Source organism: Ursus maritimus, unplaced genomic scaffold (assembly GCF_017311325.1).
Source record: "Ursus maritimus isolate PB19 unplaced genomic scaffold, ASM1731132v1 scaffold_23, whole genome shotgun sequence".
In the NCBI taxonomy this organism is placed as follows: Eukaryota; Metazoa; Chordata; class Mammalia; order Carnivora; family Ursidae; genus Ursus; species Ursus maritimus.
In genome coordinates, this window is record NW_024424786.1 from 10,096,463 (window position 1) to 10,110,897 (window position 14,435).

The window sequence follows — 14,435 nt, forward strand, 5'->3', positions numbered from 1 at the left end:
CCAGCAGAAGAATGCAGTTTAAAATATGCTTTTATGCAGGGACTCCTGGGTGGCTCAGTTGGTTAAGCGTCTGTCTTCACTCAGGTCATGATCCCAGGGTCCTGCTTCTCCCCCTGCTGTACGCACTATCTCTCTCTCTCTCTGACAAATAAATAAATAAAATCTTAAAAAAATTAAAAAAGGATTTTAAAAATAAAAATAAAGTAAAATAAAATATGCTTTATGCAATGACCAGCATCCGTCTTGTGTCTGTTGTGTTCTTAAGCAACAGCAGTATTAACTCAGCTAACATGGTAGGTCCTTGGTTTACAGAGCAGGGATTTTTCACTGCAGTAGTCACCTCTGCTTAGGTCTCTAGCTTATTTTAAGAAAACAACAGTTTCAGCAAAACTTTTTCCATGACGGGAACTAAAACTTTTTATTGACAGTTTTATTAGAATATTTACCTTTCATTATATTATAAAATACACACAGCCATTTGTGCCATTGTTTGGTTTTCTTTCAGATATTATTGATTTTCCCAGATGTTTTAGGTAATTGCCTTGGTGTTTAAAAATAAAGGTCATAGTAACTGAAGATTGAAAACAACTCAGCATTTAAATAACCAAATGACTTTCCCTTACTTTACTCCAGTATTTTGGGAGGCTATGAAATATTTTATGCTATGAGTTGAACTTCCCATACCATACAGTATAATTGTAGTGATTTTACTGTCATTGTCTGATATATATGGGCATACTTAATATTTTACTTTACTTTTCCATTCTTCTCATGTTTTCCTTCATTATTTTTTTTCTCTCTCCTCTCTTCCTTAATTCAGTTCCATAAATACATATTATTTAAAGTTACTATATAAAGAACTTAAGGAAATTTACTTTGAAGTCTCTTTTTTCCCCCTTTCCTTTATTCTTTATTGTTTTCTTCCTACATTTGTTCTTCTTTTCCTCTTACTAGCTTCTCCCACCGTCCAACTTTATTTTAAAAAATTTTTAAATTTAAATTCAATTAGCCAACATATAGTACATCATCAGTTTCAGATGTAGTGTTCAATAATTTATCAGTTGCGTGTAACACCCAGTGCTCATCACATCACGTGCCCTCCTTAATCCCACACTCTAGCTTTAAATGCCACACACACACACACACACACACACACACACGCACTCACCTGAGTGATCATACTGAATGTGTATTTGCATGCCTGTGTTTTGGGAATCTTTAATGTCAGGCAGGATTTCCTAACTTTCTGTTGATTGTTTCACAGTCTGCAAAACGATTCAATTTGTTCCTGAGGCGACGTCTTATGGTAAAACAAGTGCTGAATGATGCTGCTTATGCTTTGGATGGCTGCAGTGAAATCCCCAGTGACTTTTATTCCAATATATACCTGTGATTTGGGGGAACTTTGTCACTGATTCCCCAGTCCCCAGGCAATTAAGATTTTAGAATGGTGATTCTTAATTGTTTCTGGATCTGATTAAAGCTGTGGACCCTCTTTCTAAAAAATGTATATGTATGTCTGTTCATATACATGTAATTTATGTATATATTATATGTAATATATATTTGGTGTGTATACATATTTATATGTAGTATATATACCTATACATACTGTAATATATATTTGGTATATATAATATTTATATTTGGTATGTGCATATGTATACACACATACATATATATTACATACATATACACATACATACACACTATTTGCCTACAGTTTTAGAAGTTTTTGAGCTCCCAATAGGGATCCTGGACTATGAACCTTAGAACAACTATCTCATTCAAAGAAAAGCCACCCAGATGTTTGCCTCATTATAAATGGGCATTTCTAAGAACAAATGAAATATAAACACAGACACATCACGTTGCAAAGTATTATCTTATTGTCATGTCTTGAGCAAAACAGAAGAATGACGTTTTTTGATAGCCTTCAGTTATATGTAACAAAATTATCAGGCTTTTCTCCCTAGTTTGCTTCAACCAGCTTTTTGCCTCCATATGCCTCCTGGTGATCAATAAGGTTGCCAGTGATTTCTCTATATTTTTAAACATTTTACTGTTAATTTTAAGGCATGACATTATGATGGAATTTGGGTTTTCCTAGGTAGCATTTGGCTTTCAGAAGGGAAGTATATATATCCATTTGACTGAACACTCAGAAAAATTAAAGTAACTTTCTTCTAATTACTTTGTTTATTCCCTAATAGTCAAATACTCTGAGTGTGATCTTTGTTGATTTCTATGTATACATCCTCTGTCGTCAGAACTTCTCTGTGGACCTAGATTTAGCTTGCCAAACAATATAAAACACTTGTAAATACATATTATTTTAAAAATAATCTCTACCATGGAAATTTCAGCTGTCATGAACTAAGAGCAAAAGAATTATTGTTTTTTCCCCCTAATTTTAGCTTTGGTAATATTTAGTCCAATTAGTCTTTTTTTTTTTTTTTTTTTCCTGCCTCAGTTTGGATTCCATGAGTTTTGGTGGACTTCATAAAATATGCTAATATTATGATAATTTATAAGAGCTCAAATGTTTTTTTGTTTTGTTTTGTTTTGATTGCTTTTCCTTTCTGTAGTGATTTATATAAATCAAGAGGTAACATGGTAACAGTGAGTTTTCTCAGATGCTTTTACTTTGTTTTAGGAAAAGGGAGATGATTATGCATGTTTTGTTAGGGTGCAGAGAACTCAGACATAATGTTTGAATTACTATATTGTGATACTGACTCTCCAGACTCCCTGGATGTGTCTTGTTTCTTTGTTTATTTTCCCGCTCATTTCCTCCTGTGCACTGGGAGTTCTTCCCAAGACACATCAACTCTGCCTTCACTTAGATAAAATACAGTTACTTTGTCCAAAGACCAGGTCAAACATGAGATTTTTGACTTATGCATGACTGATCTATATCCATTCCTTTGTAGGGGCGGTCTCCCTGGCCTGCCTTGGGTACAAAACAGCATAGAGTCCCATACCAGAAACTCCTAAACTAACATAAATACCAGTTATGAAAAGTAAAAACATCCAGTCCTCCATTCACAGGTTAGCTGACGCAATTGGAAAATTGCGTATGTGAGGTTATAAATCACAGGGTTAGAGAGATCACGGACATCTACTCTATCATCTGTTTGCATCATTCTAAGTATGACACATGGGCCCTTCCAAATATTACATATTAGGTATCACAAAGTCTGAGGAAGGCCAAATCAGTCAAACATGAGATCTATTCTGAAGCCTCTAGTGTTTTTGTGGTTTTGAAAGGGAAGGAATTAATGAACTAGACAACATGGGAACATTGAATTTGTCAGTTTAACTATTATACTGAGAGAATTGATAACACAGATTTTAAACAAAGGATGGATTCTGGCTCACTTAGGGACTGGTGTTGAAAGGAGAGCTGCATGAGCATTTATTTGTAGTAAACCCAGCTGGCAAGCTACCTGCTTTCTAATTTTTAACTGCGCCTGGATTTTATTTTAACCCTTCAAAAGTTGAATTAGAAAGTGGCAATTTTATGAAAACAGAGTATAAGCATGAGTCACAAATTAATTTTCTTAGAGCGAGATGCCTTAATTGGTCTATAATTACACCCCCAAAGTAGTGTGTGAACATGAATTATCTGTTGGACTAACTGGTATGTTCTTTAATGAAGATAACAAGTGTCTCTCTGAATATGGGTTTTGGGATCAATGTATACCTTTGTTCATTTTACATTTTGGCATAATTGCAGCATTTTTGTTGTGTGTGCATGTAGGTAAATGCTTAGCTTCATCTTGGGTCTTTCTTGTTTATATATACATATCTCCTTTATGGAATTGCACTTTCTAAAACAAACACAATCATTTGATTGACACTTGGGTGATTTGTCTTCACTTGCCATTTCAGGACTGAAAAAAAAAATTAGACCAAATTTCAGCTAATTCTTTTCATGTTTTTGCCACTTGAAAATAAAACTGTAAAAGTGGTGTCATTCCTGTCTCCTGCAGTTTAAAAAAGACGAACAAAGCAAAGATTCTATCTTCTTCCGAGATGGGGTTCGGCAAATTGACTTTGTGCTCTCGTATGTTGATGACGTAAAGAAAGAAGCAGAATTAAAGGCGGTAAGTACTTAGGGGAGAGAAATGGGAATCATTAAAAGAAGCAATTTCTATGATTCCAACCGGGCTGTTCCCATGGAATTAAATTGTGAAAGTCAGAGGCCTCTGAAATGTTACTGAAAGCTGAGACTGGGAGAGAAGACCTAAGTATGGATGGGCTGTGTGAAGTCAGTTTGTGTTTTTGGACTATTTTGTTTTTGTTTTTGTTTTTAAAGATTTTATTTATTTATTCGACAGAGATAGAGACAGCCAGCGAGAGAGGGAACACAAGCAGGGGGAGTGGGAGAGGAAGAAGCAGGCTCATAGTGGAGGAGCCTGATGTGGGGCTCGATCCCAGAACGCCGGGATCACGCCCTGAGCCGAAGGCAGACGCCTAACCGCTGTGCCACCCAGGCGCCCCTTTTGGACTATTTTGAACCCTGCCTTCTTTATCTTCTTCCAAGTGACTGGTATATTTTTTATGTAGCTCCACAGTATTAAGTGTGATCTCCAAAATTTGAGGTGTATATCTGAATATAATATTTATTTTTTGCAGACAGTTTTCTTTTTGAAAATGTATGGCTAATCCATGCTGTCTGAATTAGCCTTCACATTATGCTCTATTCCTTATCCTGTTTTCTTTTTATTATAGCATATCACTTTCCGAGCTTATATGTATTTGTCCTTTAACTCGTTTACTGTGTCCAACACCATAAATTAAGTTCATGAGACCAAGGACTTTGTCTTGTCCACTGCTGTATACCCAGATGCCAAAAACAGGGGTGGCAGTATCGTAGATGCTCAACGAACATTGAATATTTGAAATAGTGAATTAATAAATGAATCCATATGTGTAAGCACGTACAAACATTTACTAATCCTTACATGGGAAATAAATATCACATAAAATAAAAATCAAAAACAATAGCTATTATCCCATAAGACCCTGTGCCTTTCTTCCACCCTTTTCCCCTGGAAGCCCTTCCATCTGAAATCCACCCACTGTTACCATTTTTCTTTTCTCTGAATGTCCCCCTGAAACTGGGCTCTTCATTGAGATTCATTGCTTTCTCCAAGAGTCCTCTCAGGTAGTGGTTGGTTTTTATTCATAGGACCTTTTTCTGGAGATGGGTAAATGCCTGCCCTCCTCCCATCTAATTGTTGATTACAGTCTGTTCTTCCTCCTTCATCCCTAAAATTCCCCAAGCTTTAACTCTGATAAGATTAATCATTGCCCTGCTTTGCTGCTGTGTCTTCCCTTTTATTTCTCGGCAGTTTGAGTTCTGGTTCCCTCTCATTCTCTCCACCAATATTCCTTCTTAAGTCGTTGGTTATTGCAGTGCATACATAGATGAGTATTTTAGCATCCTATCCTCTTTCTTTCTTGAACTCCCCTTTCCATTTATCTTAGTCTCTGGCTCAGCCATTCCCTTCCTTAGATCTTGTCATTACTAATAACTACAAGTCTTTATCATCTTATTCTAAGCATCCAACTATCTGACCAACCCCTCAAATATTTCTGACCAATACGCTTCCTTCAAGCAGGACCAGACAAGATACAATTACCTTAACCCCCTTTTCACTGCTGGTCCTTAGCCACTGCTTTCCTTTGCTGACCCAGCTTAAATCTCATGGTCAACAAATGCAATGACTCTATTACCTGTGCCTTCAAATCCCTGCCTCTCTCTCACTTGTGCTTCCTTGGCAAAATAGCAACTGCAGTTAAATTCGCCTTTCCACCGACTGTGTACTGGAACCAGGCAGAAAGAAGGACATGCAGTTCACTTACAGATTTTACTGCATGTTTGTGCCCATGGACCTCAGCTGAGTGAAGTCAGTCATGCCTCAGTAGTCATGCTTCACCTCCTCATTCAGTTCATTTTCCCACTCTCCAAGAACAATGACCTTCACTTGATCTCAGTTTCCCTGCCAGCTACTATTCTTTTCTCAAATTCTTTTGTTCTGTCCCATTTTCTCTTAAACCGATTCCCATCAGGCCATCACCTCAACCTTTCCGCTCATTTTCATATAAATAAACCCAGTGATCAAGTCTCAACCCTCATCTTCCTTGACCTGTTAGCAGCATGTGCCACAGTTTGTCATTCCTTTCTCATATGTATGTTCTTCACTTGACTTCCAGAACTCCATATCCCCTTGGTTTTTCTCTTATTTCATTAGTTGCTCCTTCTCAATCTTTTCCTCTCCCTGATCCTTTATTATTGTGGTGCCTTGGGGTCCAATCCATAATCCTCTTCTTTTCCCAGCCTGCATGCATTTCTTTGATGACATGTTCTGTGTCACAGTTGTAAAACCATATCTGTGCTAATTCCAAAGTTCACCTTCCAGTCCATTCTTCTCTCCCACATGACTCTTTTGTGTCTCTACTTGGAAGTCTCATAGACATCTCAGACTTAGCAGGTCCAAAATGAGCTCCTGAACATCCCCCGCCCGTCCTAAAATCCTGATCTAGATACAGGTCTTCCCCACCTACAGTTATTGATCCTACATTTCAATAGTTGCAAAGGATGTAATTTACAATGTATTGCTAATGGTCCAGTTAAACTGCTTTTTAGCATATATCCATAGAACTTAAATATCATGGAAATTTGACACCCACCATCATCCATTTAAAAAAAAATGAGTTATATGAAGAAATCCTTCTTCCACACTTGAAATTTTACATCATTTATTTTTCTCCTTCACCTAAAATTTCCATCCCATTTTCCCCACTTTAATTTTTCCAAGTAAATGTTTTACCTTTGGGAGTCTTTCGTTTGTTCAGTTGTACTTTTGCTGCAACAAATATATGTATATGCATTGAAATGTTTTTATTTCCCTTAACTGGAACAGTCTAGGTCTTAAACTTTTTCTTTCGTTTTGGGTTTTTAAACAATTGTACAAGTACATAATTGATAAAGCATCATGAGTGTGTTACAAAATTTGACAATTATCAAACAAAAAAATAAATTCATTATCAGTTCATCAGTTAATGAGATGGACAGAGGGACTTTAAATATATTTTCTTCATTAGTAGATGAACAAGAATTGTTTCCAAAATCAGATGGTTCAACTTCAACTATGTTCCTCTCTTGTTTTTATAAGGTAGTATAAATTCAGCTTGTTCAGGTAAATAAGTAGATTGGAATAGAAAGATTATCATTTAAGCAGTTTTAATCTTTTTTGGACTCCTGAATTCTATCTCCAAATTACAGTACTGTATCATAAAAGTAGTGTTTAATGGTCCATTGGCTAACAATCCTATTAGTTCTTCACTTTTGTTGAACTCAGAGACTTGGCAGCCATGTAACTTGCAAAGACATTTGTTACGAGAATGAAAAAGTTGTTTGCCTTCTCAGTTCTGATAACAATATTTTGAATGTCCCCCCTCCTTTTTCTTGTCCACCTCCCCTTCCCCCTTTTTCTTTGGTCTTCTGGAAGTTTGCTGTTTGCCTCAATCTGATAACATAAAAGAAGGGCAATTAGGAAGGGGTAGTGGAGAGGAAACTTTGAACCATTATCATAGACCTTTTCTCATCTGTATCAAAATTTGCAAGTGGAGAAAAAAAGCACATTAAATTATATTTTACTCTTTGTAAAATTTGTAGATATATCAAGGTAGACCTATCCATTTGAAGGTAAGCATTCCATATTATCATCATAAGGCCATTTAAATTTTCGGTTACTATAAAATTCTTCACACTTAAGTTATAATGAAGGCTGAAGGATTTTTCAACAATCAATGCATTGTTTTGAAGCCCACAAGTAATGATTGTTTTAATTAAATTAAATTAAGTTTTTTTGTAAATGACGCTATTCTGTTCTTCAAAATTAAGAAGTCATAATGATATTTTGGCTTAAAATTGAATTAAATATATCGTTTCTTTTTAAGAGTATTGATGTGTTTGTCATAGTGAGCCTTCCCAAGTAGGAGCATGATATGTCTCCTGTTTACCAAGTTTTTTTTAATGTTCTTTAGTAAAGTTTTGTGCATATTTTCAGATAGAGGTCCTGCACATTTCCTGGAAATTATTCCTAGATATATTGGATTTTTATAGTTATATTGTGAATTTTAGCACAGGTGAATAGCAGGACATGGTGCTAAGATGGGGGTAATACATAAAATACTTTTATGTATAACTGTGGAAGGGACAGAGGACCATCTCGAATAGTAAGTCTTTTTATCACCAGGCAAATAAAAGTGTTCTACATGACTCTGTTGATTTGTTTTTCCATAGGAAAGGAGAAAAGAATTTGAACAAAATCTCAGAAAAACAGGTCTTGAGTTGGAAGTTGAAGACAAAAGGGTAAATGTACCTGTTAATTTGTACCAGAGTCTTGGTGTTTAAAGCATTGTTCTCTTCTACTACAGCCTTTGACCAGATAGACTTCGTGTTTGGGAGCAATACAATAGTTTTTTTAGCTACAGATACGTAGATGGTAGGGCCTATGGTCTTCCCAGTGAGTAAGTAGGTCAGTGCTTTGAATATAAGATGATGTGGGGAATGTTGTAAAAATAAACATACATAATTCTATTCAGGGTGAATTCTTTTATTTATTTTTTTAAAATCTTTTGCCATCTACTGTTTTTCTAGAATTTCCTTCAAAATGGTCTTTAAAGACCTATTTCGGATCCCACTCTGTCCATGAAATTCCAGTATTGTCTAGTTCTTATTTATCTGTGTTTTTACTGAACTAATAAATATGTGTTATACCACACAATCTATAACTTCTCCTGTGTCATGAACCCTATTACTTAAAGTGGTTCCTCTAGGTATAGGCCATACATAGCTGAGTAAGAAGAGTAAGTATGTCTTATCCTTTGTATGTATCCCTCATATACCCTAAGCACAGGTCTGAGCTCATGGTTAGTGACCAATAACTTAAGAGATTGCCCAGAATCACATATGTATCTGTGGATTTGGGGCTAGTGTACATCGACTCTGAAATATATTTTTTAGAATATTCTTTCTTTGTCTCTGTCACATACACACACACATACACACAACATTTACACATATACATACATGTATATGCAAGTGTCCTATATAGATATATGTTTTGAGCATTTGTTCCTCTAGAAATTTTGCTGAAAAATTTCAATAAATTGAAAAGGCTGTGACATCTTTATTTTGTTTGAGACTTTATAAAACTTTGTTTCTTTAATCAGTTTGGTAACAAATAAATCATGATGCTTCCCGTTATTTTGCCTTCTTTTTCTACAGAACTCTGAAGATGGAAGGACTTATTTTGTCAAGATCCACGCCCCTTGGGAGGTACTAGTTACTTACGCTGAAGTGTTGGGGATCAAAATGCCTATTAAGGAGAGTGACATTCCTCCAGCCGAGAATATCCCCTTTAGTTATATGCTCGGGCCTCTGAAGCTTCCAAAGAACGTGAGGCACCCTCGTCCTGAATATTTCACTGCCCAATTCACCAGACATCGGCAGGAACTCTTCCTCATTGAAGACGAGTCAAGCTTCTTTCCATCCTCATCAAGAAACAGAATTGTAGGTAGAGAAGACCTTTGGTCACATCCCTTCAAGTGAAGAATGTGTGCCTGCGTGTGCTTGTGTACGTGTGTGTGTGTACACATGTGTGATGCTATGTCTGCATGGTGTGTCTGCAGACATTTTGATAAGTATTTGGTGGTATGGAGCAGGTTCGAAAGTCCATCTGGACCACTTAAACCTGTTCGCCTACTGACTTATCAAACTCGTTTAACACAGAAGGTTGACAGTGCGGACACAGTTGAGATAGAGGCTTCACGTAATCCTGGAAAAAGCTCTTAACTGAGAGCTGGGGCTTCGGTTTTATTCGTTCTTTGTAAAATGGTTTTTTAAACTTAGAGTTTGGTTTTTACAAATACAGTGCACAGCAGGAGCCATAGTGGTCATTGCAAATGAAAATGGAATTTTAAAATTTCTTTATATAGATAGCATTTGAGAAATCTCAAAACTTTTTCCTCTCATTCAAAACCATTTTCAGTCCTGAATAATAATATTTCCTCTCTATTTCTAGTCCTCGAATCTTTACGTTTCCCATTAAAAGCCTCTCTCCTAAAGAATCCTGCTTCCCCTACCACTGTTTCCTCATGTTAAGATAGGAATAAAGTCTACCTCATTGGTTACTCTGAGAATTAAATGAGTTAAGGATGAAAGACTTTGATACCTGAATATGCTAGGTGCTCAATAAGTGTTAGGTGTTATTATTGATCTGACTTTAGAAGGAGAAGAGTTCTGGTTCTTTGGTGCTCTGACCCCTTCTCCCTCTTGCTTATTAATGTGATCACCAGGTTTCTAGCAATCACAGGACCCAACCCCTAGAGATCACTTACTCTCTTTTCCGGATTTGAGACCATATTCCCTTTAGGTTCAGTACTCTTCAGTGTTTAAGAAGGATTTTGAAATAATCATTTTTCTAGTTTCTCAATATTTAAAAAAAAAATCCACGGACAGGAATATTTAATGAAATACAATGTCTAGAATTTACATATAAAAACATGAATCTCCAAACCCAAAAGTTTTCTCCCTTTTCTTACCAGAAATAAAAAACCACCACCAGGATCACAACTATAAACCTAAGAGGCAACCTTTGAGGGAGTCAAGAGCCTATGACACAGAATCAGAAGACCTGGTTTCAGGTCACACCTCTGCTGCTTTCTCAGTAAGATAACCTCTCTGAAGATAGAACTAATGATGGTCAATACTGACATTATTGTCAAAATCAAATGAAAGACTCTGTGTGAAGCACTCTGCAAACTGTAGAGTACTTTAGATAGACTTGTTATGTTAAAAAGTAGCTAACAAAGCACCAGTGAACCAGGAGGAGCAAATCAGGAACTTGATCAAGTATAGAAATATTAGTATCAATTTCTCTTCACTTGTTCTGTATAAAGAACATGGATACCTTAGATTAATTCAGCATTAAAACAGCAATTTTTCCTCCTTCACCATGGAGCAGAACTATTTTTGCTCTGTTGAAGAAGTTATTTGGGAGATTAATGTGGAAACGTTCCTTCCTATCCTCATTTAGGACACTCAAGTTTATGTATGTACAAACAAAGTATTCCAAGAGCATCTTAACGCTGGTATTGAACTTCATGCTTCTCAAAGCAGACATCTCCAACCACCATGACATTGGAGCCTCGTGGTGTATATGTTATAACACCTAGCATGTTTATATATTTCCAATTCTGACTGATTTACAAGCAATTCTGTAGTTTTCAACCTGGTATTTACATATTTTAGCATATATATATAAATTTTCCTGAAGAATTGATACCAGATATAAAATTTCTGAATCTAAGGGCACACACATTTAAAATATTACACTATCACTCTTTAGAAAAAGATGTACTAATTTAGAGTCCTAATAACAACCTATGAGAGTGCTCCGTGTTCCACATCTTTCTCGACACTAGAATTTACCAATCCTTTTCTTTCTTTTTGAATTATGACATAATATAGAGATAGGCCCCCAAGTCGTAATCGAACAGCTCACTGAATCATCGCAAAACAAACACAGCCGTGTACTACCGCCCACATCAAGGAGAAAAACTTGTTTGCTCTCCAGAAGCCCTACTAACTTCCCAATCACTATTCCCATCGTCTTCAGCAGAAGTTGACTTAACTTCCCACAGCAGAGGTTAGGCTGTTTTTAAACTTTATAAAAATGGCATCATGCAGTATATATTGTTTTGAGTCTGGCTTCCTTGGCTCAACGCTTGTTTGGGTCATTAATTTAGCTCTTGCATGAGTTTTCGTGCATTCATTTTCACTACTTTGTATTGAAATTTATTTGTGTATGTGTCATTATGGTTTTACTTTGCATTTCTCGGATATGTGTTTGGATGTGTTCATTGCTTATTTAGATAGGCACTTCTGTGAAGTACCTGCTGAAGTCTCTTGTCTATTTGTCAATTAAGTTTTTACTTGTTGATTGGTAGGAATTGTTTATATAGTCCTTATGTGAGCCCTTTTTTTTATCATATATGTTATTGATCTTTTCCTACTGTGCTTCCTTTTTCTTTCTTTTAATGGCTTCTTTTGCTAAACAGATGCTTTTAATTTTTTTTTTTTAAGATTTTATTTATTTATTCGACAGAGATAGAGACAACCAGCGAGAGAGGGAACACAAGCAGGGGGAGTGGGAGAGGAAGAAGCAGGCTCATAGCAGAAGAGCCTGATGTGGGGCTCGATCCCAGATCGCCGGGATCACGCCCTGAGCCGAAGGCAGACGCTTAACCGCTGTGCCACCCAGGCGCCCCTAAACAGATGCTTTTAATTTTAATGTCCAATTTCTCAAGACTTTTCTTTATGAATCATGCTCTTAGTCTTTTAACTACCACCAAGACCATGAAGTTAATTTCCTATATTATTTTTTTGAAGTTGTATTATTTTACTTCCCACACTGAGAACTGGCGTCCACCTGGAATTCATTTTTGTGCGTGGTGCAACTTCCCACCGTATGTGTGGTCATTTACTTTGTAGCAATTATTGAAAACATTCAACTTTTCAGACCGTTTTTCAGTTCCACCTTTGCCATAACTCAAGTATCTATATATTCATAGGTCTACTTCGGGGCCCGGTTCTGCAGCCTTGATCTTTTAGTCTCCTTTCGTATTGATACCAACAATGTTGAACGTTACTTGAGTTCTGTAGTCCTAGAAAACAGGGACCGTTAAAGATATCCCCCACTCTTCTCGTTCTGGGAAGCTACTTCCTGCAAAGGATATGGGGTACATATGAGTATTCATAGATAACCACTGCCTCCATCTGCCAGTTTGACTTGACGGCACCGTTTGCCACATAGTTCATCCTAAATTCACCTGGCAATTAAAGTGTCCATCTATGTTAGTTGTCTTTATGCCAAGAAAAAATTAAGCTTCTCATATCTCTATGCCAAGCAAGTAGTTACAAGTTGGAGTTAGGTGCCCTGATACTTTCCCATAGAGACAGGGAGGTAGGGATGCTGGTTTGCTTGGTGTTTACATTTAAAAGGGATGGCTCCTAGAAAACTTAAGGAAATCACTCCTGGGTTGTAAAACTGTCAAGAGGCTTATTTAGCTTTGTTACAGATTTACATAAATCTCAAACAGATAGAAAAAGAGTTTATAATTATGAGTTCTCTAAAGGAAATGCTCTAAGAACAGAGAGGTCAAGGAAGTCTCTTTCCCTTTTGACACCAGGAAAATTTCAGTTCTTTTAGATTTATAATTAGCATTATAATTTCTCCCTTTTGTAATCAGTTTGTAGTAGTAAGAGTCAAACATAGGCCCTCCATATTCTCACTCTTGGTCTGATAAATGGCTAGCTGAACTATTTATCCCCACTGATCAAAACAAAGTATTTGTTAGCTGACTTGACCGAACATTAATTAAACTTTCCTCCCACAAGGAACCTAAACTTTGATGACATTAACCCAAGCCAACACTGGCATGTATAATAGCCCTTCCTTACTGCAAAGAAGGACAGTCCCTGAACCTGGCTTGCCTCTCCCAAATGAATGAGTGAGTGAATGAATGAATAAAAAGAAAAGTCCCTTTTGCCTGACTTTTCAGATGTTCACAGGTCTCCCTATTACAATAGTTTCCCTCCCCCTCTTGTAATAATCTTTTCATATAATGTCTTTTCTAAGTCCAGATTTGTTTTTATTTGACAATACCATGCTGTATTTTTTTTTTTTTTTTACCATGGCTTCATAATAAGTCTCAATATCTGTTGAGTAAAATTTTCCACTTTGTTAATACCCCAGGACGGACTTCTAGTTTTGGTGAATCTTTCCTAAAGAAATAATCCGGGGGCGCCTGGGTGGCTCAGTTGTTAAGCATCTGCCTTCGGCTCAGGGCGTGATCCCGGCGTTATGGGATCGAGCCCCACATCAGGCTCGTCCTCTGGGAGCCTGCTTCTTCCTCTCCCACTCCCCCTGCTTGTGTTCCCTCTCTCGCTGGCTGTCTCTCTCTCTCTGTCAAGTAAATAAATAAATAAAATCTTAAAAAAAAAAAAGAAAGAAAGAATCCAAAGTATGTAAAATAATTAATATCTATCACATTATTTGTAAAAATTAAAACTGCTTTCATAAATTATGATATTTTTACCATCATGGTGATTCAAGAACAGCCAGCACTCTAACCAACAATTCTTTAACTTGTGAGATTTAAGAAAAGGAGGGGAAGGGAAATAGATAGAAAACAGTGCTGAAAAGACCATATTCAGCAGAAGAGCAGAAAGTCTGAAAAGTTGCTGAAAAACAAAATGCAGATAGGATTGAATTGGCAGAAATGTGAGAGCAGAGGACAGCAAAGCCCAAATTATATGGAGGAAAAAACTGATGCAAAGGTATAGGTGATTG

General features: G+C 36.6%; 1 protein-coding gene across 1 annotated transcript in view; it reads left to right on the forward strand.

Annotated features, from left to right (window-relative positions):
* Positions 1-227: 227 nt before the first annotated feature.
* The window catches only part of ANO5 (anoctamin 5), a 67,394-nt gene continuing 53,186 nt past the window's right edge, over positions 228-14,435 (forward strand). The window contains exons 1-5 of the mRNA XM_008686947.2: positions 228-293; positions 1,229-1,306; positions 3,996-4,109; positions 8,321-8,389; positions 9,308-9,592. Of these exons, the coding sequence (XP_008685169.2) occupies positions 228-293; positions 1,229-1,306; positions 3,996-4,109; positions 8,321-8,389; positions 9,308-9,592 (612 nt within the window). The remainder of the gene's footprint in view (positions 294-1,228; positions 1,307-3,995; positions 4,110-8,320; positions 8,390-9,307; positions 9,593-14,435) is intronic.